The sequence below is a fragment of the Aspergillus fijiensis genome (assembly GCF_003184825.1).
Source record: "Aspergillus fijiensis CBS 313.89 unplaced genomic scaffold BO72scaffold_8, whole genome shotgun sequence".
NCBI lineage: Eukaryota > Fungi > Ascomycota > Eurotiomycetes > Eurotiales > Aspergillaceae > Aspergillus > Aspergillus fijiensis.
The window spans coordinates 596,305-622,631 of NW_024468984.1; the positions used below are offsets into that span (position 1 = coordinate 596,305).

A 26,327-nucleotide genomic window follows, 5' to 3' on the forward strand; every position below is an offset into this window, starting at 1 on the left:
TATTGCTTATGAGCCGCTCTATAGTAGTTATCTGAGCAGTAGCATTTGACGAATAGGCACATATTAAGGTACCGGTAGATGTGCGTAATGCCTTAACATGCATGGGGTAATAGCATTTACTCCAATGATTGTGCAGATAAGGAGATGACTACCAACTTCACTACTCGAAAACAAACACAGTCCCAATGCATCAGCCATAAACGATGATCTATATCGGGTATTCCAGAGTATCAGTTACATTTATAGACCAAGCACCGACAAAAGCACCATAAGGTGTTAGGACCCTCTGCACAGCTGTCCAGTCTGGTAAGTTGAATGAATTGCTCTTCTATAGTTACCATATTCTTGAACACCGCAGCCCCGAAGAAGGGATGTTGCGGTGGTTGCCCTAATATACTATGCTGTTGCTGCCTATGCAATGATTCACATCAATAAGGAGCTCACCAGGCATACCAGTTATCATAGAGAAAATTATATTTATATCTATTGCTACTCCCAAATACAATAAAATGCAGTTCCTCGATAAATTATGAAAGCGAAAGCAACCACGCCCGTGGAAGTAAAAAGACCTACATTGAAGAGTACTAGTCCGGTCGGAATTGGACAGTGTGACTGAAGAAGGCAAAGCTCGTGATTAACCTGGTTAACTACGGTACCTAGTAAGTTAGTTAACTTACAGCACATTAGTAAGGGGGTTTAACTAATGACCACAGCTTCAGAGGCAACTACCACGCATGTCCATTCCGTCGTCACCCAGAGTAACTGTGTATGGTAAAATACCCGTAATTTATCTGTACCTCATGTGAAATCAAATTGAATGTGCTGCTGTTCGCGGCAGTCACCCAGGCTTCCTGCAGTGGTAGTAACCGTCTTTCTACCAGTCCCTTCTCTTCCTTTTCCTCCCCTTCCATACATACCAGAACTGCCTCTGGACACTTCCTCCCTCCTCTCTCCTCCCTCCCCGTACCGTATTCGGCCCAGAAGTCCTCACCACCACCACCTACACTAATACTCACTCTCCCACCATACACCACACCCACCCCCCCCCCCCCCCCCCGAAGAACCCCAAAAATTCCTTCCGCGGTGAAATCTTCGCGTCGTATCTTTGGCATCATCTCCCCTCACCACAACCACCCTTTTCATCCTTTCTGAGCGATTTTTTCCATCTGGATGACTTCGCTCAATTGGTTTCCCTTAATTTTAGCGCGTTAATCGGATGCTGTGTTCCCCGAAATAGACTCCATGCTCCGTGACGAGCTTCTCCGGTCTAAGAAAGATGAGATCGCGTACGTATTTGATTTTGCCCCCATTTATCGCTTGCAAGCAGTCTTTCTATTCCTGCTGGCCCTGCGACTGGGATTTATCGCTTATTTGGAATTTTATAGACGTTGTTTGTCGTCGCGGAAGCGCAAACTGAGCGAGCTCTACTTTGCGACCGTAGGCTTCGCGGGCGCGACCGGGAACGCTCCGGCGGACTCGCTATACCATCACAAGGAACAGGCGTTTCTCGATGCCAACGACCTTACCAGGTAATTTAAATTTTACTCTGCCCTAATGTCACCCAATGCTATTTTCCCCATTGAATTACCTTCCTTTCATGCTCTCCGTTCTATCAGAATTGTCATTTCCCTTCAAGGTAGTCATGAAGGCTCTTGAATGTGCAAATAACTAGGCATGTTGCTGGCAAGACCTACACACTAACCCTCAACAGAGGCCGATACTTTGATGAAACCACTCTTCCACAGCTACCAGACTATGCAGCGATCCTATCGCGGGATGGCAGGAAGTCCACCGCTACAGCAGCGCCCGTGCCACTACCGGCAGTCGCACCTGCTCCACGGACTCACGATGCTACTCTCGACAGTCCGCCACTGACAACAGAGAATGCTGCCGCGCAGATCAAGCCGAAATCAGGAGAGCAACGTCCAATTCCCCAGCAGCTCCCAACACAGAATCTACAGCAACCCGCAGCTGAACCGCCAGCCCCTGCTCAGGTTGCGTCTGATGTCTCTTCCACCAGGCCCCAGAGCCAGGAAGCATCTTCCCAGCCCAGGAAGCTTGCGCCGGCAGTACCAACACCGACAATAGATCAGAAGGCACATACTGCAAAGCTAGGACAGCATGCCAGTGGTCAGGATACAGCATTGGCGGCGGCTGAGGTTAGGTTGGACCAGAAGCAACCAAGTCCCGTGCCACCACCTACAATACCTACTGTGGTGCCAGTCCAGAAAAAGAATGATGCACGGCCGTCTCTCTCTTTCGGATCCATCCCCAAAGCTCCGGAGCAGCCCCTCTCTCCTGTATCATCAGCCGGCCAGTACTCAAACAATACTCCCTTGCCGGTCACCGTGTCGCCAGCTACAAGCCCTGCCGAGGAAGTCAACGACGCTGTTCCGGGACCTGCGAGCCCTAAGGATGAAGAAATTACTAAGACTCTTTCCACTCTGGTACCATCAACGCCCGACGAACAACTGCGTTTTGAAGAGGCGCAGTCGCTCAAGCAGACCCTTGCTGCAAGCAAATCCCTCGGCGAGAGTGCGGCCAAAGGCACCACGACGAGCGAAGTCATCGAAGAAAGTGCTGCTCCAACTCCCGTCACTATTGAACAGTCACCAACGGTCGCTCGTATATCACCTCCAACAGTGCCAGTAGAGCTGAAGACATCGCGTGTCGTGGTTGGACATCCCACCGAGCCTCAGCTTTCTGCTAAAGATCAGGCTCAGGCCGGAGCAGGCGTCAAGACCCCGAAAGAAACGACCCCAGCCAAGAAGCCATCACCACCTGTCAATGCAACACCGACAGTTGAAAGAATGACAACTAGAGTGTCATCTGGAGCCATTCGTCATAAATCTGTATCTGAGATCCTCGGAGAGTCACCTAAGTCATCACCTCAGTCTGATAGGCAAAGTCCAGTTGAGAAACCCACAGATGCGACAAAGGCCGTAGCTGAGGCGACTCCTGACTCCACGGCGAGGATGCGATTCAAAGATCGTAAAGCACGGGAGAAGGAGAGAACTAAGTTGTCTACCGTGGTATTTCCCAAACAGCAGCAGCAGCAACAGTCTCAGGAGAAGAATGATTCGATGGAGATCATCAGGCAGCATGCTGGCGACCTCGGGAAGCTCAATGAAGAGCAAGACTACCTCTTTACTCTGTTTCAAAGTCGAGCCTACACCCCTCCTCGTGGGACAAGTCTCAGCACACTCATCGCTTCTGCTCATAAGACTTTGACGACGTCAAATCACCTGCTTGACTATCAAGAGCAGATGGACTGCCGCACATTGCGTCGGATTTATTCTCTACAGAATGCAAACAGATGGCCCTTGCGTCAGCTGAAGCGTTCGGTTGAACCTCCACGGGAAGGGAGCCATTGGGATGTGCTTCTGAATCATGTGAAGTGGATGCGTACAGATTTTAGAGAGGAGCGAAAATGGAAAATTGCCGCAGCGAAGAGTTGCGCAGACTGGTGTGCAGAATTTGTCAATAGTGATGCAGAGCACCGTTCACTGCTTCGCATCCAGGCAAAGATCCCTCCCGCAAACAAGGCCGACGAAGTTGAGAACAAGTCCAGCTTAATTTCCCCGCCCGAAGAAGACACGGTGGACGAGATGATGATTGTTTCTCAACCTACTCCAGACCTGGTTCCTTCTACTGAAGAAGATTCCGCAAGCGAAGGGTTCAGTGATGAGCCTCGTCTTCTTGTGGGTGATACGGTCGCACCAGCAGCAATCTTCTCCCTAGGTTCAGACGAGTTCACGTTCTCGTTGGACATGACTCCTGCGGCGCAGAAGATTTTGGATGAGCTGCCTATCTATTCTCCCATCACGATCACGCCTGAACTAGACCTACCAGTCTTCAAAGAATCTCCTGACACGGTCTGGAAGACCGAAATTCTTCCTGTTTCTAAGTACGCGCTTGGTAAGGTTACGTTCCACGACGATGAACCTGCTCGAAAGCGTAGTCGCTACGATTATTCCCAGTATCGATCTGATCTCGATACTGGTGCACTGGACCTCCCTCCTGAGCAGACAAATGTCGCGCTCTTCCGCTTGGAGAACAGGCACATCCGCGACAGAATTCACCCCGGCCATTCCTTTAGACCCCCTACCGAGCATCCTATGCCATCGGTCGGTTTCTTCGAGTCAAGACAGTCTTCTCAATGGACCTATACTGAGGACGATGAGCTTCGTCGCCTTGTGAAAGAGTATTCCTACAATTGGTCACTAATTTCCAATTGCCTAACACCGTCCTCGCAATTCACATCAGGGGCGGAAAGACGAACGCCTTGGGAATGCTTCGAGCGTTGGATAGGCTTAGAAGGGTTGCCTGCTGACATGTCTAAAACCCAATACTTCCGTGCCTACCACCAAAGGCTTGAATCAGCACAGCGCACCATTATGGCACAACAACAAGCGGCTCAGCAACAACAACAGCAACAGCAGCAACAGCAGCAGCAGCAGCAACAACAACAACAGCAGCAGCAGCAGCCACAACAGCCGCAACAGTCACAACCGCAACAGCTGCAAGGTAACAACAATAACAGTAACTCGCAGTCACTGCCCCCGATCCGGCGGCGAACTACACAGCCCGTTCGAGTGGATCGGAGACGATCTTCCAAACACCTGGCGTTGCTCGATGCCATGCGCAAACTAGCCAAGAAACGAGAAACCATGCTTCAGAAGCAACAGCACGGTAAGTAATCCAGGGCAAGGTGTCTCTCCTCTTAGCTGAGACTAACCACAACCCTAAGCGTCTCATCTAGCTTCGCTGCGGAAGGTCAACGAGGCCAACCAACCCAAGCCCCCAATCTCATCACCTGCCGAATTTAGCCGACTCAAATATGAGCGTGAGGTGAAGCTTCAGGAGAGACAGGAACAATACCGTCAGCAGATGTTCGCCCAGCAGAAAGTAAGGCCTTGCCAGGAATGGACCGTTCTCGAATGGTTGGTCGCTAACGTGCCATCAACAGGCTCATCAAGCCGCGGCCCACCAACAGGCAAACTTGGCCGCTCAACGTGCAGGCCAAGCCCCTAATCAGCAGCAGATGATGAACGCTCCTGGGCGAACCCCCAACGGTATGCCACATCCCGGAGCGCCCGCTATGGCAGCTCAGACACCAAATGGAATCCCCAACTCATTGCCAAATGGAATGCCGACGGGGCTGCCACCTGGTGTTGGTCCCAATCAAGCCCGGCCTCATATGCAGGGCATGGCTAGTGGTACACCTGTTAATGGAGCCATGCCACCCAATCCGATTGCGGTGAAGATGATGCAGCAACAGCCCGGTATGCAACACAATGTCGCTGCCCGTCCTGGGATGCCCATGCAGACGCCTCCAGATAATGCCCGAGTCATCAGGGAAGCCAATCGACTCCAAGAACAACAGCGGATGCTACAATCCAGACAACAACCGACGCCGCACCCTCATCAGCAACAAACGCAATCCCAGCAGAGTCAGCAGCAATTTCACAGTCAACAGCAGTTCGTGCCACAGGGCTCACACTCTCCGAACCTCAACCTGCCTAATGTCAATGGCAACCCCAATAATCCAGCCATGATGGCTGCTCTACAGGCCGGAGGCGGAATGCAAAGCCCAAATTTCCACAATACCACCCCACAGGGCGTCTCGACACCATCACCTCGAATGGGTCAGCCTAATTTGCTCTCTGGCGGAGTCATTCCTACAATCAGCAGCTTGCAGAACCAGATCCAACGAAGCAACCCGAACATGCCTCCGGAGCAAGTCAGCAAACTGGCTACAGACCGCTTGCACCAGTTCCAGCAGCAACGCATGTCGCAGGTTGCCATGAATGCCGCAGCTGGAAACATTGGCAGTGTTCAGGCTAACTACCAGGTCTCGCATGACGCCAATTTCCAGTCGCCTCAGGCTGGGATGAGTGGTGGGCCGGGAATGCAAGTACCCCAGGCTCAAGGATATTCGCCGATGATGCGTGTTCCCCAGCCAGCACAACAAAATCGGGTTGCCATGGGGAGCTCTCCGTCCATGAATGGAGCTGTACCTCAGCCAAGCCGCAGTGTAACCCCACAAACCCAGCGCAGTGGGAGCGTTCAGGCCGGTCCAGTGCCAGGCGCAACGAACAAGAGTCCCAACCCTCCTCAAGCACAGACAGCGACTAGCTGAGCCCCTCCGAACGGATTAGACACTTTGACCGACCTCTGATACCTTTTTCCCTACCCTTTCACTGTACATATTCCTTCGCCCACCTTACTACCTTTTATTCCACGCTTTATTTTGCGCCTTGGACCATGCCATGCCTCTTATGAAACCAGCTTTCTTGCGGCACATCTCCTACCCAAAGCTCTCTCACTGCCTTTAACCTCGATTCCCAACATCACCCTCTCAGTCTTCACCTTCCCTTCCCGCGTTTGTTACCCTCTTCTTCTTTTTCTCCCCCCCCCCCTTCTTTCACCATTTTTGCCGCTGATTTACGGCTCGAGCTCCATTTTTTTTCTGGGAAGGATGTCTCTTATCTTTGTTCCGGGGGCCTTACTGCATTATCTAAATTTCTCTGCGCTTTTGTACTACATGTATTGATAGGACGGATACAAAAGGGGGCGGCGAGGATATAACTTGGAAGGCCAATTGGAATGGACGGGCTCAAAAGAAATAATGAACCACGATTGTACGATTACTGCTCAGCTTGTTGATTCCATGCAGTTTAATTTTTCCCTTTTGGGGATTGCTGTAAGATCTGGTCAGGTTCCCTCACAAAGAAGGTCCATGTAAGCGCGCGTCTAGCCCCGAGCCTCCGATTTTGCCACCGCCTCGGCCTTGCATATTACGCAAGTGAGCTTTCCCAACACTAGAACTTGCCCGACAACATATTGAAATCAACTCTCCAGACAATTCCTAGTTCAAACTCTCTAGAGAGCATAGCTAGGTCTTGGTCCAATCCAGCGCCAATTCGCATTCTACCTCAAATGGAGTGAACGGTAGCTCTTGTATCCATCCAAGACACCACGAACACACTGCTCCTCAAACACTCACAGCTTCTTTGAACTCTTTGCCCCCTACCAAAAAAGCACGGAGTGTAAAGACAAGCACCATGTCTTCCTCCGATCCCCCGCCAAGCGGCAGCACACCAAAGCCCTTCTCCCTCTCCCTGGGCAAAGGAAGTCCCAACGGCGACAGCGGCAAATCTCCCAAGAAACCGACCACCTTCAACCTCAAATCCACCAACCCTACCGATCCTTCTTCTTCGTCAAGTACGCGCTCCCTCCCTCTCGCCGCGCGCGGTGGTCGCCCCACACCCCGACAACTTCACCATGACGACGACTCGGACGACGACGAAGACGCTGCTCCCGTCCATGAGGAAGTCACGGGCTTCGATACGGTCACGGGCGGCGCCATCTCCGCCGCCGACGCGGCCGCCAACCAGCCGCTGGTGATCCCGGTGACGAGTACCAATAATTGGCGGGATCGGCCGGGAATCAGTCGTCGAGCAGCGCCGGCGCAACAGCGGGGTACGAAGAACCTGCTGCCGAAGGAGGTACAGGCTATCCGGGAGGCGCAGAGACGCGGGGAGATCGCCGGGACGACGGTCGAGACGGAGGGGCCGAGCACGGCCTATGGGCTGAGTTTTGCGGCGGCGAAGAAACAGGATCTAGATGGGGACCAGGAAATGGAGGATGTCGGGCCTCAGAAAGCGGCGGATGAGGAGAGGGATAGGGCGGCTCCCATGACGCAGGATGAGATCGCGTTGCAGGCGCTCATCCGGGAGAGCAAAGGCGAGACTGCTGAAGGGGGTCGGTCAGATCTGGTGATTGAGGCTGCTGCTGCTGCTGGTTCTGCTGCCGGGGAATTCGGCGAGACGAGTTCGTTCCGCGCGGATATTGCCTCGCGACCCGAGTCGGCGACGCTGGATCAGTATAATGCGATCCCTGTGGAGGAGTTCGGCGCGGCGCTATTGAGGGGAATGGGCTGGAAGGAAGGGCAGGCTGTTGGTAAGGGGAAGTATGGGGGTGCGACGGCGAATCAGGGCAATAAAGCGCGAGTCCCGGAGCGAAGGCCGGGGTTTCTGGGAATCGGAGCCAAGGATGTTTCCGGGGGTAAAGGCGCAGAGGCGGAATTGGGCGCGTGGGGAAAGGCGGCCATGCGCAAAGGGTCGCGCAAGGCCGGTCAGGAAGGGGGGACGAATACGGAGGGTGTCTATATGCCCGTCATGATGCGGAATACGAAGACGGGCGAGTTTATCACCGAGGAGGAACTGTCGACCATGAAGAAGGAGGCGAAGAAACAGACCGATGATGACGAGTGGAAGGCACGGCGAGATCGCAATCTGGAGAGGAGCAGCAGGCGCGATCGGGATGATCGTCCCAGAGAGAGTGATCGCGACTCCCGGCGGAGGGATTACGATGACGGCAGGCGCAAGAATGGGTCGTCGACGAGGGATCGGAGTCGGTCGTCGAGTGATCAGCATTCGAGAAGACGCAGATATGAGGATGACGGCAGTGATAGCCGTGATGATCGCTATTACCGAGAGAGAGACAGAGACAGAAATCGCGACTCTCGCCGGGACCGGGATAGGGACCGCGAAAGAGACCGCGACAGGAGCCACCGATCTCGCGACGACGACCGCTACAGTTCGAGGTACTCCTCGTCGAATACTTCAAGCAGACATCGCGATCGCGATCGAGACCGCGACAGTGACCGCGACTCACATCGGAGACGAAGGTATGACGACCGGTGAAAGGTATTTCAGAGTCGACCTACGTGTATAGTCATGGATATAGCCTCTTCTTCTCTGAAGATGTCGCATTAACACCTAAATGAACATAACTTTTTACACCGCCGATTTTCCCTCCCAAGAAAGATCATTGAGCAAGACAGCAAGGACTCCGCTCATAGCGCCAGTGTATCACAATAATTCCAAAAGCAGATTATCTTTTGTCTATCTATACATGTTTCTCATTCATGACCGGGGGATCCGTGACCCTGTGTTTTCACGACCCCAGCATGACAACATCCTTCTCGGACTCGTTGGAATTCTCCTCCAAGGAGCCGGCGAAGAAGTCGTACGTACTCGCGGCGCCCAATCCACCCAATCCCACGCCGCCATCCATCTCTGCTAGCACCCACTCCACGAGATAGCTCTCGTCGGTGAGCTCCTCAATCCGCCGGTAGTGGCGGTCCGTGTAGGCAGCCAGAGCCTGCAGGATTTCCTTCAACCCTGCACTAGCGCGGCTATCGCTGCGTCGCTTTGCCTTGGCTGATGCAAGCTCAACGAATGTTGAGGCAGGGTAGGACCGGAAAAGAGCGAACAGAATCCGTTGCGCCACTCTGGATGTGCGTGCATTCGTGTTCCAATCACGGACGCGGAGAAGAAGGGTGCGGAGGTTGTCGGGGTCAAGGGTTTGGAGGACCTCGTCAATGGAGGCGTTGCCAGTGAGGCTGTTCTCATTCTGGAGATCCTTTGCCTCGTCTGAGTTCGGGTCATCGGCAGCGTCGATGGCGGAAGTGAAGAGGGAGAGGAGACGACCAGGGTGGTTCAGCTGAAGCGCCAATGTGATGGCTTCGCGATAAGCACCGGCCCGGATGTAGTTCTGTAGCTGCTGATCCTGTTCGATACGAGCCGAGTTGGCATTCACGGCGGCCGTGTAAGTGGCAGAAGTGGTATCGGTCCAGAATGTGACCGTGGAGTCGGCAGAGCCGGAGACAAGACCATAGGGAGAGGAGGTTCTGAATGTGGTAGGGGACGGAACATCTTCGCGGGAGCCGGAGGGAGTCGGGCTGGCAAGCGCCCAGACGCGATCCTCGTGGTTGTCCAGAGTAGTCTCAAGCTCGCCTGAGTAAGGGGACCAGATCTTAACCAAGCCATCGGCCGCAGCCGAGGCCACCAAAGGTCGCAGTTGTGCGGCGGCCGTGTTGGGTGCCAGCGCAGATTCTTCTTCCTCGTCCTCGTTTTCTTCCTGGTGGGACAGATCCAAAGGCGGGAGCCAGATTACCTTAAGCACACTATTCGTGTGGCCTTCGAAGGTGAGGAGACAACTGTAGTCTGCCAGACTCCAGATCTTGATGGTTTTGTCACCCGAGCCTGTGGCGATCAAGCCTCTGTTTGTGCTAGTGCCGCTGTCGGAGTTGAGGATAGGAGTGCCGCGAGGGGCAAACCGCGCCGACCAGACACCTCGCTTGTGTCCGCGCAGGATACCCACCGTGGTGCCATCCTCGGTCGACCAGATCTTGACAGTACGATCCTGGGAGGCAGATGCGAACAGCGTCGCGGAGGGGTTGACATCCAAAGCATTGATATCTTTTTCGTGTGCTTTCCGGGTATACACGGCCTTGGGATGATGGGGCTTGGAAGAGCTCAGCGGAGGCAATTTGCCGATATCCCAGCGCTTGATGGTCCGGTCTTGAGAACCCGTAAGCAAGAAAGCAGGAGGATGGTTCAGAGGATCATTGTAGGCAGGGGTGTTGGCGGGAGGTGGGACTCGGGGGAAACTAATAGCACCCAATGATTCGGCATGACCGGTGAAGACTGCAAAGCACGTATATGACGAAGACTTGGGGTCGAGACGCCAGAGACGTGCGGTGTTATCCTTTGCACCAGTGACCAGCCAGTGACCAGACCAGTCTACATCAAGACAGATGATAATGTCGTCATGGCCCTCGAGATGTGTGATATCAGCACCAAAGTATCCTTCATTATTGGCAGACGGCCTGTCTTCGGATGGCCCAACTGATACGATGCGGATGCTTTCGGTGTTTGTAGCCAGTGCCAGCATCGAACGGTCAGGGCCGACATATGCGAGATCAATAATATCGTCGTCGTTGCCCGAGATGCGCCGGATGATCGGCAAAGGATCGATTGTGGTCCCTGGATTGTAGTTGGACAAGGGCTCCAGAGAGTAAAACCGGATGGTCTGGTCAGCATGAACTGTCAATGCAGATGTCATGCCAGGAGAATATTGAATCGCCACAACGGCCTCATATTCAGAGGCAGGTTCTTGTTCCGCAGTGACCTCGCCTCCACGATTGCAGTCCCACACACGCAAGCGACCATTTTCACCCGCAACCAGACACAAACCACTATCGGCGACAAAGCAGGAGGCCTCCACACTTTCGAGGACCGGAATGATCCTCCGCGTCTTGAAAGTCCGCATGTCCCACACAATCACAGTCTTATCACGGCTAGCCGAAAGCAAGGCATTCTCCGATGGCGAATATGAGAGGCTGCGCACAACCGAAACATGAGACTCGAGCGACGCGATAGGCTTCCTCTTGTTCAAATCCCACACGCAAACCTTACCCTCCTCATCTCCGGAGGCAAGCCGGAAAACTCCCGTTGAATCCTCTGCGGTCTCGTCGTCATCTGAGTCGTTTGATTGATTCTTGTTCTTCCTCTTACTCGAGGACGATTTGTTCGGAAAGTCTGGCGCCTGGAAGAAGCACAGGGCTGAGATGACACCTCCATGGCCATGGAAGGTATGTGTGATAAAACCGCCCCGAATATCCCAGACCTTAATCGAGCCATCCGCGGCGCCAGTCGCCAGTAAGGTACCAGTAGGATCGATTGCAGTCGTCACAACAGGTGCTGTGTGAGGTTTGAGACTTCTGGCTAATTTCGCGTCAATCGTACGTGTGGATTCGTCGAGAGGTGACAGAGAGTAGATTCGCATGGACATGGACCGCGAGCACATAACAACATGTGAGGCCGATGGGGAGACTAAGCACAGTTAGGAAGACCGAACAGTAAATCACTCGAGGCCAGAGGGTTGCATACTAGCTAAGCTTGTGATGATTTCGCCATCCTGAATATGTCCATATAAGCGGCTTGCAAACACAGCGGTGATGTAGAGTACTTACGCCTTCCAGACTAGCGACCTGGTCTCCAGTCTCCAGGTCAATGACGAGAGCATCTTCACTGATGCATGTCACCAGGAAACGGCCACTGGCATCGAGCGCAGTGCTTCCTCCGGTGTAGATAGGACGAAGTGTGCGAGACGCCTCGAAGGTCGTCTTCACCACGGCTTTAGACATGATATGTGAAACTATTCAGCGATTGAAAGCCGAGAATCTATCGCGCCATGCTAGATCCAATAGGATCCACGTCAACAAGATATTCTGCGGTTGCTGGACGCCGCTCAACTCGCCGTCGCACCGGAAACTTCTGATCTTTTTTCGAGATGTTTGCCTTGTTTGTCTTTCTTACCTGCCTGTGGATCCCCGATCCCCGCTAGCCCAAGTTGTAAGCGCTGGAGCCGCCCCAACCGCCCACGTGCCTGCCGCTTTCCTTTCTGGGAATGATAGTCATCTTCCGCCCATCGACCAGCATAGTACATCATTCAAGACCATCCAACCGTCCATCATCCTAGTCAAACCAGACGGCACTTGACTTCATTCCGTCTGTAGAGGAATGGCTTCGCGAATCTTTCAGGGCCAACACTAACAAGGTGCTCACGCGATGGGGCGCCGAGCGTACCTGAATCGACTGGCTTTGGTATGCTCCACCTTCTTGTTCCGTTTCCATATACAGTACTCAGAGCTGTAACCCCACATGAGCAGCCTCTATCATGGTTCATTGTTCATCGTGAGAAGTACTCTCATCACTACAATCATGTTCTTGATGCAGAGCAATCACGGTGGCATCATGTGTGATCTCAAACTTAGCCTCTTCCTGCCCTTCAACTGCCTGTCTACACATCTATGTACCCTATGAATTTCTTGCTTGGCGCTCTTATACTTTACACTGGCAATCCCCACATCTCTATCTGAAGCATATTGTTAACACTTCAAATAGGGGCGGTCACCCTACGAGGCTCCTGATCGTTCCACAGGCTCCGCAGCAAACCCTGAACCTGCTCCTCACAGGAGAGTATCGGCTCTGCATGCGGATGACTATGTCCAGCATTATGATGAGAGGGGCCATCCCATTAATCCAGAGTCCAAGTATTTTGGCAGAGAGCTAAGAAGAGCCAAGAATGACGTCCTATCCACGATGGGGATTGTTGTCAGTGAAGAGGGCAACATGGGCGGCCCTACTGAACAACAGAAGATTGACATGATCGCGGCTGAGAATGACTATGGCTTGGTCATGGCTACTCTAGACCAGATCTCGGTCTTTCTTGGCTCCTGGTGGACTTCCTCCTTGATGGGCCGGATACTGGTAACTATCTCTGAACCTGCGACTAGAAGAAATGATGAACAAAATCAACCTAACCACTTAACCAGACCTTCAAAAGTTACACGCATGTTCCCTTGCTCAGTATGATACATCTAGAGCGTACGAAGCACGGCATAATGGGATTTTACTTTGCGGGTATCCCAGCTTGGGCAGTCTCAACATGCTTATCCTTTCTCCGACATCATCCGCTGGATCGCTTGATTGCGGCCTGCCAAGATCTATTCCCGAATGATAACGTGCTGTCAAGGCTTGTACGAGCCACTTTGAACATATTACACTCGGCGTGAGTACTTTGTGCGGTCTGGTCTTTATCACTAGCTAAAAGCGCATGCAGAACTCGAGGAAGCCTACTTGTCCTAGCTATACAAACTTACATGTACTCCCTGTTACAGTCACTTCACCTCGTTCATCCTTACTCTCTAGTAGGGCTAAGGGCTCTTCTGCCTTTCGGTGAACATGCTCCGATGCAACTTCCCATGTTACCAAATGACCTCTCGCCTCGTTCTATGGTCGGGTTCTTGACAAATATCCTAAAAACACCCTCACTTCTTGTTTACATATATGTGTACCTACGCCCAGTCGTCGAGATCAGGCTCTATCGCCTGCTTCGACGAAGGTTGCCGAAGCCCGTCTATGCAGACGATCTTTCGGTCAAAGTGGCCTACGATAATGACCTTATTGACTGGATGATGCCAGCTCTTGGTCGTCGAGCCGATGAAGAGAATCGTCGCAGCAACCTTACATTCATGGAAGACTTGGCCTACGAAGCCAACTTCTTTCGCACGTGGATTCTATCTTGGTTTGGCTTTAAGACACAACTGATAGGGTCAAGCCCGGAACATACGTCAGAAACGCTTCGTCGTAGAGCACAGATAGAATCAGGATCATCAGGCGTGCAGCTGTCACGCGATGAGCGCCAAACACAAATCGCTCCGCAGAGCAGACAAGAATTGGACACTGAACAAGTGCAGCGGACTGCTGCTCCTCGATCTTCCGTTCCTGGCGGCACTGTAACTTCAGATGCCATCTTCAACGAGACTCAGGTGCTTTCGAATGAAGAGAACAGAATGTCTCTGTCTCCAACAGAAATGAGCAGCGGTGATTATGCGGACATGGCGCCATTGAGACGGGCGATGGCCTTACCCCTAGAGGAAGATCAGAATAATCGGGCCTTGCCGCGCGGCGATCATGCTGCTGAGGCTCCGAGAATGTCGCGGTCGAGTACGCTTTTTTCCCGTCCCTCATCGTCTGCTACCTCTTCTCCAGCTTCGCCCCTCGTGCGTGCGTCGCTGATACATCAGAATTCGGACGTCATCACGATGCAGCTAGAAGTGTTAGGGAACCGTCATGAGCGCAACGCTAGTACAGAAGAACCGAGGGCCAGCAACGACCCTGGCCAGCCACACTCAAACGGAGGGCCTGTCAATAATCAGGCGATCTCAAATCTGCTTGACGATCTGCTGGCGAATCAGGGCATGAATCTAGCCACCATTGTCAACACAGATGCTCTAGACAGCGATGGACTTTCTAACATGACCCAAGGCATATCTCCAGGATCTGTCGACACAACACCGGTATCTGCGGAGAACCCTCAAGTACAAAGTTCGGGGGCAAATACACGCCCTATCGGAATTCCTACAACGAACCTTCAGAATGCATTGCCAGATAGCACAGGGACACCGGATCAGACCGATATGCCCCAGAGACTATCTGAAGTCACTCAGACCTCTGCGAATAATGTCAGCTCTGGAGCTCCTCCGATTGCTTCTGATGGCCGGGCACCACAAACTTCAATAACCGAGTCTCATCCTATCGCCCATCGAGTCACAATTCTATCATCTCATCCCATTGATTCTCTAGCCTCTCACCTAGCTTCTCTAATCACGACTTTGATGTTCATTCCTCTCGAATCTCTTTATCTCCGCTCACTTGCATCTTCTTATCTATCAGCTACAGATGCTCCCGCTGCTCTTCGGTCAGATGTTCACAGCATGGGACTCTGGGCTAGTGGCGGTTCGCGATCCAGTACACTCATGTACTTTGGCAAAGTTGCATTGATGATGGGAGTACAAACGGCCGTGAATGCTAGTGTGTGGGGCATCATCTCCGGTGCTGCCATCAGAATCGGGAGAAAGTATTGCGGTTGGGGATCATTATAAGCATATGTAATATAGTTAATATCGCCAATTCTCATGGTCAAATTACTGTCATGCTTGAAGGGGGCTTGCCTTTTGATCCACAATCTTATGTATGTGCGAATCCACACAGGCACATACGCCAGCTGTCGGAAGTTGATGCAATTTCTAATATTCCGGTATAACCAGATGTCCTCCATTGAGGCATTACGAGGATCGAGGAAAGATCTCCCTGACAGATACAAGACACCAACTGATACGAGCAGTAGGTTTGGACGATTTCTTTCATAATGATCATAAGAACTTAATTATACAGGATTTTGATCAGCATGTGTGTACCAACCCTGAGTGCGGGACATCCAAGCACACGCACAGCTAGCCAAATCCAGGAGAACCCTTATCCTGCGGTTCACTTGGCCGCAGCTTTTCCCTTGCCGTTCGCTTTCCCAGGCACCTTACGACGCTCCCATACCATCAGATATCCCTCCTTGGTGAACAAGGTCTCACTTTCCGCCTTTTTGACGAACAGATCCTGGATCTCCAGCCACTCGGGCCCCCGCTGCTCGCCGGCATGTTCCTGTTGGATGCGGCCATTCTCCGCGGCCATGGCCTTATCGTGGAGTTGTACAAGCCAGGAGACCTTCTCGCTGCCCGCGCCTGCGCCGCTCGATGACGACGACCCACCACCACCGCCGCCACTGCCACTTCCACCTCCTGCTGCGTTGACACCCTTGTCTGCTGCGGCTTCCTCGTGAGCCCCCGGTGCGGCCACGGTGGGGTCGAGGATGATGTTGGCGACGAGATCGTAAAGGATGGGTTCGCTGTGCGGCCAGATGGCGGGGTTGGGTTCGACGTAAGGCGACATATCGAGGGAGCGCGGCGAGGGGAAGGTGACGATGGTGGGGTTGCGCTCGGAGACAAACCGGTTCTTGCTGAAGCGTTTGATGTGGAAGAAGAGGTAGGGGGGTAACGGGTGGAGGAGGCGGTGGCGGACGCGATGGGCCAGCTTCTCCGAGGCGGTGATGCCGTTGTACTTGTTCAGGAGGGTGGTCAGGGGCACCTGGGGGATGATGGATTCGCGGTTGGAGGATTGGAAGAGGGGGGTCGGGGGCAGGTCGAGGGTGAGGATGAGGAAGGGGGTAGTCTGGCTGTTGATCGTGCCGGATTCGGTGAAGACCAGGCGCGCGTTCTGGGTGTCGGAGTGGGCGGTGATGGCTTGGCTCTCGATGCGGAGATGACCCTGAAAGGCCGCGTGGACGACACTCGTGGGCGTCTTGGTGGGCTTCTTGGAGCCGCCGAGGGACAGGTGGAGGTTGTTGAGGAACCAGGACAGGAACTCCACCGGGTCGGATTGCTGGGTCAGCGTGAACCGCTTCGACGAGCGCAGCGCGATCTCCTGAAGGAGCTCGTGCGGGGACACATGCGACCGGAAGGCCTTGTGGTTCCACAGTTTGCGCACCAGCGTGCTGAACCGCACGGCGAGTTGGGGGGTGCCTGGTTGGGAGAAGTCGTGCAGTAGGAAATAGTTCCGGATGGGGAAGACATGCGCAAGCAGTTGGACCACGACGTTGAGGTAATCGTTGGCTTTGATATTATTCATGCCAACAAATCCTGGGGCACAGTATTGTCAGCTTGTTTCTCCTTCTGATGTTGGAAGCTGGGGTTGCAAGGGACGCTTCTTACCAGGCCTGTAGCGATTACCTGCAAGGTCGAACGCATCATGAACCTCTTTATCTAATTTGGCCACCTCTTCCTTGTTGTAGTGCGGGTCGACAACGTATTTGATGTCGTCCAAGCTCTTGTTCTTGACCTCGTAGCCTTCGGGGAGAACGTACACCTTCTTGGTTCCCATGTTGATGAAGACATGGTGTCCGACCTCGAGCGCATGGAAATAGGCATGCGACTTCGGCCCTCTTCCCTGGAAATATTTGCCGCAGACGAGGCAGGCGTACACGTTGATGTTCGACAAGCTCACGGAGCATTGCTTCTCGAAGTCGAAGTCGAGGATTTCGCGATTGATGGTATCGAGGTAGAGATCGCTGTAACCCTCCAGGGGCGCACTTTGACGTTTCGGGGCTGCGATGGCCGGCCTGTCATCATCGGTATCGGCATCAGAAGAGTTGTTGGCTCCCAGGTCCTGCGCCGCCTCCTCGAGTTCCTCTCCTTCCTGCTCGGCAGCTGCGAGTATGTCCTGGCCATTGGCTCGGCGAAGCGGCAGAGCTTCACGGCGCGGATCGTCTTCGGGCAGGTCGCCATCTTCCACGCGCGCCTTCTTCGAGGCAGGCGAGCCCAAAGAGATTTCCTCCTCTTCTAGCGACAGTTCCGCTTGTCTTTTCGACATCATGACTGAGTATACGACGGAAATTCGACAGGAAACATGCGGCGTTGCGGGATTGAAACTGTGAGGACGCGATAGGAACCAGTCGATGCAAACACGTCAAACAGCGTCATGCGGCGGGCGATTGCAGCAGCATCACCGCTCGATCTGAAGCTAACTTAACATCATCAACACTCTAGACGCGGATTGCACAATGCATTTCACTATTCGAAAAGTCGTTGTTATAAGTCTCTACCTCAGCTAAATCATGGGCAAGACTAGTTCGTCCTGGTCAAACTCATGGGAATTATCCTGCCATGCCGACCGATCCTCTTAGAAAAACCAAGTCCCGTAAACCGAAAACATAAGACAATCATTGGTATGATACAACACATTAGGCACTCTTGACAACCCTGTTATTATCAACTTCTACCTCCCGCACGCCGTCCTTGGTTATCACCTTGACAAGGACCTAGAAGCTGTCAGTAAACCCGGAATCATATTGCGGTTCGATTGCAGAAGATAGCTTGTCACATACCCCCTTGTAGTCGATTGGTAGTCGGCGCTTCAGCTCGTCCGTGCACATTTCCAATAGCTTCAGACCTTCATCGAGGGAGATGTCGGGATGGTGGTGTTTATCGAGGGTGGACAAGCAGTAGTATCTAAAGCATCTTAGCACAGGCCTCGGCGAAGAGTGACAGACTGTCTGTATCACGTCCAAACTTACTGGGCATAGCCGTGAGCTGCGTAAGGTACCGACGCCACGGAGGCCAGGTAGTCGATCCAGTACAAATGGGGCTTCTGAGTGATTGGATCCATTCCGCCCAGCAGAAGGTTGACTGTGTAGGGATTCCGGGATCTCAAGCTCCGCGCGAGCTCGCCTCGGACGAAATTGGCAACCGCATTCGGACCTAGTTCGGTGTCGTTGCGCATGGTGTATAGCTGAATGTTGGCTTGGATGTATTCGGCGAATTGGACTAGTGATTCGTACGGTTAGCTGCACGAGCCGACCTTGAGAGTGGCTTGTTGGTCAAGCCGCAAGGAACCCACCAGTGTCTCCGGCCTCTCCGGAGAAGGCCATCAAATTGTGCTTGTTCAACTGTCTTGTCTTATCGTCTTCAGCTTTGATGATGGTAGGACCGCGCATGATAGCTTTGGAAGCCGCCAGAATGACGAAGTCCTTGCCAGTGATGCCGAGTAGTACCTCCCTGTAAGCAGATTAGTCGACAAGAATCTCTCAATGTGGGCAACATAGAACGTACATAGCTGCAGTCTTTATTCTAGGGTATGACAGAAGAAGAGAAAATAAGAGGGAAGGGAAGGCAAAGTGATGTATAGATGTGGGGAGAGGAAGATGATGATTAGGACCTCATCGCTGGCCGCGCGGAGCTTTGACTGCCTGGAGCTGCGGCTACGAGGGCCCAGCTGCCTGAGGCCGGAGCTGCCCTCTTGCTAAGTCAGCATTTAGGCGTTACGTTGATGCGGCCTCCGCCTGCACAGACCACCGGCAGAAAAAAAGTGAGCAAGCGAGTATCTGCGTTGGGTCGGAGTGTCTACTGTCAGTTCGCGTGTGGTCTGCTTAATTTTACGCCACTCTTTTCTCATTCAAAGTCAAGCCACTTACTCTGGGCAATGTCCTCTTTCTTCACAGTCCCCGCTTCCCAGCGGAAAAGAAAGAGAGAAGATCGCGCCGCTGCCCCGGCGTCGAAGAAACGAGGCGTCGATGCGAAGGGAGATGCAACCGGAAGAAGTGGCGGCAAACGCAGGGATCAGGATGAGGAATCGATCTCGGGGAGCGATATAGATGAGGATAACCTCAGCGTTGCTTCTGGTGTGTCAGACGACAGTGGATCGGAATCCGACGAAGGCGAGACCGCCGCCGACCGGAGATTAAAGCTTGCGGAGCGCTACCTGGAGAATGTCCGAGATGAAGTGGATGACATTGGTTTTGATGCGGCTGAGATCGATCGCGATTTGATTGCGGAGAGATTAAAGGAGGATGTGGTACGTATCGCTATCCTTGTCTTCCATCTGCTCAATGGAGCTCACACTCGGGCCAGGACGAGTTCAAAGGACGCATCTACCGCCAGATTGCATCAGACCTCGCCTTTTCGAAAGCTTCGCATACATTTTTCCGAGCAGATACACAGTCGACCACTTCGATCGCAGCTCACGCGCCCTACGTCTATACCGTGTCAAAGGATCGGACCTTGATTAAGTGGGAGCTTGCCGCACCCACTTCCGCAACTGCGCTGCCCTCAACAACCGGAGATTCCAAGCGTCGCCCACGTCCACAGAGAAAGAAGCCCAAGCAAGTGAAGTATGTGCGGGGCTTGCGGAAGGTTGCTGAGACTGGCGAGGAGCATGGCCACACCAAGAGCATCTTGTCTGTTGCTGTATCACCGTCCGGAAAGTTCGTGGCAACTGGTGGTGAAGACAACAAATTGATCGTCTGGGATGCGGAGACCCTGACTCCCTTGAAGACCTTCACACAGCACCGCGACTCTATCAGCAGTCTCGCCTTTGCCCGCCACATATCCACCATGAGTTCCGGAGAACAGCTGTTCACCGGCTCAAATGACCGAACCATCAAGACCTGGTCTCTAAGCACTGCTGGTCATGCCTACGTTGAGACGCTGTTCGGTCATCAGGACCATGTCACTGGCGTTGCCGCCATGACGATCGATCAATGTATCAGTGTCGGGGCACGCGATCGCACAGCGAGATTATGGAAGGTCATCGAGGAACAACAGCTGATTTTCCGCGGCGGATCTAAGAGTGCTTCTTACCAGGAAAGCAACATCGACTGCGTGGCACCTCTACCTCCGAACCACTTTGTCACCGGCTCGGACTCGGGCTCCCTCTCGCTTTGGTCTGTTCACAAGAAAAAGCCCCTCTTCACGATTCCGCTCGCCCACGGCCTCGATCCCTTACCTCCCCTGGACGAGCTCTCCGCCGAAGTCGACCAAGCCACGGCTGCCCACAACTCCCGCCATCTCCGCCGCATGCCTCGCTGGATTACGGCTCTGGCCACAGTGCCTGGCACGGACATTGTGCTTAGTGGTAGCTGGGATGGATTCATTCGCGCATGGAAGATTTCAAGCGACAAGAGGACGATCGTTCCCTTGGGCCCCGTTGGAGGCGTGTCGAAGATGTCCCTAGCTCCCGATACGCCTTCCGAGCAACTCCGACAAACGCTCGAATTCGACACACCCAGCGCCTCGGACCGCATGGATGTGGAAGGTGCACCGACTCAACTGACCACCGGCGCCCCCGACGAAGAAGAGCCGCTCGTCAAGGGCGTCATCAACGGCCTTGCCGTGTTCGAACGCCGGGTCGAAACCGCTAAACCCGGCCAGGTCCCAACAGAGTCCAAGTCCAAGACGACGACGTCCTCGGAGCCGGAAGCTCGCGGCCTGTGCATTGTGGCAGCCGTGGGCAAGGAACACCGTCTGGGACGCTGGAAGTGTTTCACCAATAATTTCCACGAAGGTCCCTCGGCTGAGGGCCGCAATGGGGCTGTCGTATTCGAGGTTCCGTTCATCGGTGACAAGCTCAATTGAGAAGACAAGAAGCATCACCAACGGATTTTTTGTTTTGAAATGAATCATTGTGAACACGGCGTATGTGTGTCTATCTCATCTTCTTTCTTCCATGTGTATTACTATTCCCGGGCCCCGTGGTCTTTGCATATCCTCATATTCTTCTGGTTCAAAAGTTTCTTCTGCTCTTCGCATCCGGAAGATCTCCTATTGTCTTCCCTGCTCATTGTTCTCCTTTGCTCCTAGGTGTGCTGCGGATCTGCCGGAAATGTACATATACCAGATTTTTCGTGAATAGACGAAATACACTTTAAAGTTCCCCGAGCAAGTTATAGACTACGGAAGGGACTGTGATGCACCAGGATGCGGAAGGAACTGCCATAAGACTCGGGCTAGCAGTTTCCTCGTTCTCTTCTAGTCCTCCTCGTAGGTCTTACAGGGCCTTCGTCTTCTGAGGAAGAGGCGATGTATATTGCATTCGCCTCGGAGTTGGCAGGAGGGTTCTGAGTACGGCGAAAGGCGCCAGATGTTGTCCTAGGCGCCGCATCAGCCGATCGAGAAGCCCCGGTGGACTGCTCTGGCTCGGGAGTAGGAGAATCCGATGGCACGCGATATGCTGGCACTCGATTCCGCCGGCTACTGCTAATAGCAGGTCTGATAGGCTCGTCATCATCGTCATCATCATCGTTGTCTTCCGAGTTTTCCGAGTCTTCTGAATCATGTGAGTCCTCATCTTCTTCGCTGCTACCGTCTTCGCTCCCATCCAGCATCTCGTCAGGCGTACCGCTATTTAGAACGTCGGATCGTGTAATTGAGTATTCATGATGCCCGACAACTGTAGACCGGTCAGACTCAGAATAGTCGCCATGGTCATGTTCTAAGTCGTCGTCAATGAATGAATCCATATCCGCATCGTCATCTTCATCGTCCATTTCACTATCTTCGATTCCCGAAGAAGGGCCTGCAGTCCAATCGCCGTAGGGCCAATATCCGCCGGGTTGCCGATACAATGCGTCGTGAAGACCTGGCGGCAAATTTTGAAGGGTTGTGTATATCTCATCGAAGTCATAATCTTCATCATATTCTCCGAACCCGTCCTCAATGTCATCGTCCATGTAGTCGGTCATCTCTTCGGACCCTTCAATGTCGCTATAATATGTGCTCGTTATCGAGTCGCGATCTCGTTGGTAACCGCAGTGTATACATTCATCGTCCTCCAACTCCCATGCACAGTGCGGACAACGTAATATGTTATCATCGTCATCCATGATGGGCTGACTAATTTTCGGCTTGTTGAAAGTTCCCCGAAACAGACCCCCTTCCTTAGGGTCTGCATTCTGTCTGTCCTTTTCTAACCGCTCTGCTTCCTCGTTGTGATGGCGCTGGTGCTCGTTCGTGGTCTCGCCCTTGTCGAGTAGTTCGGGCTGGCTCGTGAACATTTGAACAACGGCTCTAACCTTTGAAGTGTGAGATCGAGCCTTTTTCTTCTTCACTTGGCTAAGGATGAGTCAGGGTGTCTTACCAAGTAAGCAGGTGCAGGCTGCGCCTTCACTGGGGCCCGACAGTCAGGGCATGTTTTGTTGTGTCGTCCACCAACGAACCATGAGGTCAAGCACTACAATGCGCTGTCAGACGCCGTGCGAATAGCTATGCCAAACATATGGGGAGCTTACACTGTAACAAAATGTATGCCCGCAAGCCAAAGTATAGGGTTCATAGAGCGGCCGGATGCAAACGCCGCATTGTATGAGGGACCGAATGCTGTCGACATGACCTTGTAAAGTTTGGAAGAGCTATTAACACGATGTTAGCAATGTATAATTCGAGATATCCGCGTAATACGCTCACCCCCGACGCGTTGTCTCCCGTGTTTATCGCGGGCGCATTTGTGTTATCGGCACCATTGTTCGAGACGGCAGCCCCGGCAGCAGCTTGGGCCATTTTTTCGATATTTGCTTTTGCGCAGCCCGATGAAGATGTATATGAGGTGAACGTAAGACCGTATATCAAAGTGCGCGAAGCTCTTGGAAGTGGATGATATGAGAAAGAGGTCCTGTTGTTTAGGAAAGGGTGAGAGATAAGTATGGACTTTTCAGGTACGCGAGACGATCGCCGACATCACTGGAGGGAGGGAGACAGGCAACTATGGCAGGAGTAAAATAGCCCCCCACCAAGTGGTTTTAAGCCAGAAAATTCGAAGAGGAAGCAACCCCGTAATTATGAGCTAAATGTGACCTGGGCGACCTCGAAACGCGGCTCTCGAGAGATAAAGAAGAGAGATGAGAGGAGGAGAGGAAGCAAAGCTCGGCACTCATACCGGTAGGATTAGTTTTTTGGGGGAGGAAGAGAGACTTCCTTATTCCTGCCTGAGGAACACCGATCACATTCACTTTTGTCTTGGCCGGTCGGATGTTCCGCGCGCAAACCGAACAAACACATCAACATCAACATCATCTTTTCCCCCTCCCTAACGGCCCGAACTAATGGAACGGTTTAATTGTGGAGATCCAACTGGATGGGATCCATTGTATCGACCGGAATAGCTTCCCCTATCATGGGGAGCATTTAGCGCCGAGTTCGATCCGGGCGTCAGTATCCTGTTAGCGCCGGTTATCTTCGTGAGATGGAGACAACCTTCTCGATCTCTTAGAATGCTTTGGTTACCAAGCTTATCGCGCGGGACAATTCCCCTCCCCTAAGACATGATGTTCCATGACATAAAACCCGAAACCACTATTATCTTCTACTTTCGTGGTCGAAAACCGATTCAGGTCACTGTCTATGAAAAGCATGGGCTTAACTAACAAATGTCTGGCGCGCATCCCTAATTCATTACAACATGATAAGATTGGCCCAACGGCAACCCTTGGCTCGCTTAACAAATCGAAAGCACCATACGACAACCTCATATTGGCCGATGGGGAAGAAAAAGAACAATTTAGTACCGCTTCATTCATCCACATGAATCGCTGCTCGGATCTACTCCACAGCAGCAAAGCTTCGTTTTTTGGAACGCCGCTGCTTGAGATCTTCTGATACCAGGTGGCTATCGTCAGTAACACCTTTGATAACTTTATTATCTTCAACAATCTCCTTGTCCATGTGCTCCAAGAACGCGATCTGTTCTCGAATAAACTGCTTCAATAGGCGCGTGTCGAAAGGTCTGGTCGCTCTTTTCTGATCACGCATGAATCGGTTGGCATCTCGCAGGCGCTCTTCGAGGATCTCAAAGCGGTACTCCGCGAACTGGTGGTACAAGTCGCCAAGCTTAGAGATTGGACGTACTGTTGTAAGTACAGTGTCGTCTTTGGTGGCTGAAGCGCGAGGCCGAAAAGAGGTGACCATGGAAATGCGCTCAGTTGTTCCCAAAGCACGGAGTGCCTGATGCTCGATATAGCGCCCCTGAAGAATGACGGCAGATCCCTAAAAGACGCTGTAAGCCTGCTACCACTTGGATCAAGCCCTTCAGACTTACCATCTGTGGTCCTCGGACCTTCACCACTTCGCCGTCACCTTTTCTCAAAGCTGTCTCGCCGCCAATCATGTTTGTACAGTCAGAAAGCATAGTCACGCAGACAAAAGGATAACTGTCTGTATGCCAATCAACGATCGGGTCTTCGTCCTCCCAAGGACAGCCGGCCACGCCTTCGTCTGCTTGTCGAGTCGTCTTCTCCATGACCGCTTTGAGAGCTTCATTCTTCTCCTGCTCGCTGTGAACGGAGATATTGACGTGGCCAATCTCGAAGTCCATGGCGGGAATGAGATCAACACCGGCAATTTTTGAGATGATTGCCAGCGTCTCCGGATTTTTCCAGGCATCATAGATGAACGGGGCGCATCTATGCAACAACATCAGCTATGCTCAAAGGTGCTCGGTCCTGGGTTACACACTCTGCCGCATATCCTCGCAACTGGCACTGAGCAAGATCGCTCGAGTACTTATGCTTCATGAAGACTTCATCGCTGAGAACCTCTTCTCGCATTTTTTGGATGGCCTCTGCAGAGAACAATGGGAAAGGCTCGGAGACTCCCACGGGAGAAACACCTCGGCTGTCCGAATAGCCGAGCTCTTTCATGCTGTACACTTTGGAAGGAGCGGTGTGATCCAGATGCTTGGAAGGGTCAAAGGCAACCTTTCCTGTTGACGAGGTCTTTTGGTGGCTGACTTCTGTCTCTATGGGCTGGATTGGCCCTGCCAGAATTGGCGCTGGTGTCATAGTGTAGGTCTCCACAGACGCCATTGGTCTACAACTGTGAGGTTCTCAGGTCAGAAGCGAATCCAAGATATTCGCCATATGCTATGGATTGGCGGCGGCGACATACCTTTATATGTCGAATATGGACTTGGATCAGGCCGCAGATGGATCCGGATAATAGAGTCAAATAGAGAGGTATACAAAAGATGGAGCTGCCTGAGGGAATGGCCAGGGTAAGTTGGGAGGGGCTTCAAAGGTCATTATTTATAACCATGTCCGAGGTAAGTGGCAAGCTCTAACCAGTCCATCTTGAGGCTTCGCTGGATGACTGTGACAATACCGTATGTGACAAACAAAACAGCTTCTTCAGGCTCCACCGGCCGGACAGAGTGTGTAGTACTGGATCACCATGCAATCGTCTTTGACATCCACGGTCTTGAGGACTATGGCGCGCTTGCCAGCCTCAATCACTCAACGTGTGTTTGCAAGGCAGGTTTTTGTGGATAGACCAGTCTATGGAAACTATTCCTATGTTGGGTTTGGCACAAAGGATGCATGCTCCACCATGTCATCTTTCTGAGGTAATGGACATCTCGTCGATTGGGCCGAACGCTTCTCCCTTAGAGCAACATATGGAACTGGAAAAGCAGAGTGAAGAACTCATTATCTCTCCATACGCTCTGTGACCCAGCTCTGTGACCAGGTCACTAGCGCTATGGTAGAGCATGGCAACAAACCTTTTAGGAAGTCCGGACCAGGCCCACGCAGACTTCTGCAACATACTTCGAGGCCAGTAAGTCTCTTTCATTGCGAAGTGGGCCAGACACCAAAGCCTTCCTTGCGGCTATGAAACCTGGGCAAGAGTTTTGAATAGCGATCACCGCGATCGGTCGGGCATCAAGGGACCTATTGGATTTGTTAACGGTTTCTAGGGGGGGGGGGGGGGTGAAGGGAGAATTCCGAAGCTTCTCTGCCAAGTCTGGCTGCTGAAA

At 52.7% G+C, this 26,327-nt stretch overlaps 9 protein-coding genes across 9 annotated transcripts; 4 read left to right on the forward strand and 5 right to left on the reverse strand.

Moving 5' to 3' along the window:
• Positions 1–1,242: 1,242 nt before the first annotated feature.
• On the forward strand, positions 1,243–6,142 carry eaf1 (MYB and HSA domain protein; the record flags this gene model as incomplete). The annotated part of the gene is made up of 5 exons (XM_040946754.1): positions 1,243–1,286; positions 1,386–1,529; positions 1,712–4,692; positions 4,751–4,908; positions 4,997–6,142. 5 exons carry the CDS (start codon positions 1,243–1,245, stop codon positions 6,140–6,142), a joined length of 4,473 nt encoding a protein of 1,490 aa, XP_040804695.1.
• Positions 6,143–6,836: 694 nt separating this feature from the next.
• Positions 6,837–9,063, forward strand: spp2 (spliceosome ATPase-activating subunit SPP2). The gene has a single exon (XM_040943992.1). The coding sequence runs from the start codon at positions 7,068–7,070 to the stop codon at positions 8,709–8,711; it is 1,644 nt and encodes a 547-aa protein (XP_040804696.1). The 5' UTR covers positions 6,837–7,067; the 3' UTR covers positions 8,712–9,063.
• BO72DRAFT_445257 (U3 snoRNA-associated protein UTP13) lies at positions 8,774–12,115 on the reverse strand. Its single transcript, XM_040943993.1, has 3 exons — positions 11,828–12,115; positions 11,745–11,772; positions 8,774–11,687 (listed from the first exon to the last, which is right to left on the reverse strand). The coding sequence occupies exons 1-3, from the start codon at positions 11,999–12,001 to the stop codon at positions 8,965–8,967; spliced, it is 2,925 nt and encodes a 974-aa protein (XP_040804697.1). The 5' UTR covers positions 12,002–12,115; the 3' UTR covers positions 8,774–8,964.
• A 186-nt stretch (positions 12,116–12,301) lies between these two features.
• BO72DRAFT_525155 (uncharacterized protein) lies at positions 12,302–15,557 on the forward strand. The gene is made up of 4 exons (XM_040949934.1): positions 12,302–12,461; positions 12,762–13,127; positions 13,193–13,428; positions 13,480–15,557. Exons 1-4 carry the CDS (start codon positions 12,426–12,428, stop codon positions 15,302–15,304), a joined length of 2,463 nt encoding a protein of 820 aa, XP_040804698.1. The 5' UTR covers positions 12,302–12,425; the 3' UTR covers positions 15,305–15,557.
• A 45-nt stretch (positions 15,558–15,602) lies between these two features.
• Positions 15,603–17,650, reverse strand: BO72DRAFT_397852 (ubiquitin carboxyl-terminal hydrolase family protein). Its single transcript, XM_040942072.1, has 2 exons — positions 16,964–17,650; positions 15,603–16,891 (listed from the first exon to the last, which is right to left on the reverse strand). The coding sequence occupies exons 1-2, from the start codon at positions 17,622–17,624 to the stop codon at positions 15,690–15,692; spliced, it is 1,863 nt and encodes a 620-aa protein (XP_040804699.1). The 5' UTR covers positions 17,625–17,650; the 3' UTR covers positions 15,603–15,689.
• A 172-nt stretch (positions 17,651–17,822) lies between these two features.
• pre1 (proteasome core particle subunit beta 4) lies at positions 17,823–19,012 on the reverse strand. The gene is made up of 5 exons (XM_040943994.1): positions 18,860–19,012; positions 18,648–18,805; positions 18,325–18,574; positions 18,136–18,259; positions 17,823–18,069 (listed from the first exon to the last, which is right to left on the reverse strand). Coding segments are annotated over exons 1-5 (612 nt in total). The 5' UTR covers positions 18,862–19,012; the 3' UTR covers positions 17,823–17,991.
• A 134-nt stretch (positions 19,013–19,146) lies between these two features.
• On the forward strand, positions 19,147–21,472 carry BO72DRAFT_445261 (ribosomal RNA-processing protein RRP9). Its single transcript, XM_040943995.1, has 2 exons — positions 19,147–19,601; positions 19,658–21,472. Exons 1-2 carry the CDS (start codon positions 19,230–19,232, stop codon positions 21,158–21,160), a joined length of 1,875 nt encoding a protein of 624 aa, XP_040804701.1. The 5' UTR covers positions 19,147–19,229; the 3' UTR covers positions 21,161–21,472.
• A 65-nt stretch (positions 21,473–21,537) lies between these two features.
• On the reverse strand, positions 21,538–23,065 carry BO72DRAFT_364261 (uncharacterized protein; the record flags this gene model as incomplete). The annotated part of the gene is made up of 4 exons (XM_040940762.1): positions 21,538–22,596; positions 22,662–22,754; positions 22,813–22,932; positions 22,988–23,065. Coding segments are annotated over 4 exons (1,350 nt in total), but the record flags the coding sequence as incomplete, so codon positions are not given.
• A 1,053-nt stretch (positions 23,066–24,118) lies between these two features.
• Positions 24,119–25,356, reverse strand: BO72DRAFT_370715 (uncharacterized protein; the record flags this gene model as incomplete). The annotated part of the gene is made up of 3 exons (XM_040940972.1): positions 24,119–24,562; positions 24,615–24,978; positions 25,031–25,356. The coding sequence occupies 3 exons, from the start codon at positions 25,354–25,356 to the stop codon at positions 24,119–24,121; spliced, it is 1,134 nt and encodes a 377-aa protein (XP_040804703.1).
• Between the last annotated feature and the right edge of the window lie 971 nt (positions 25,357–26,327).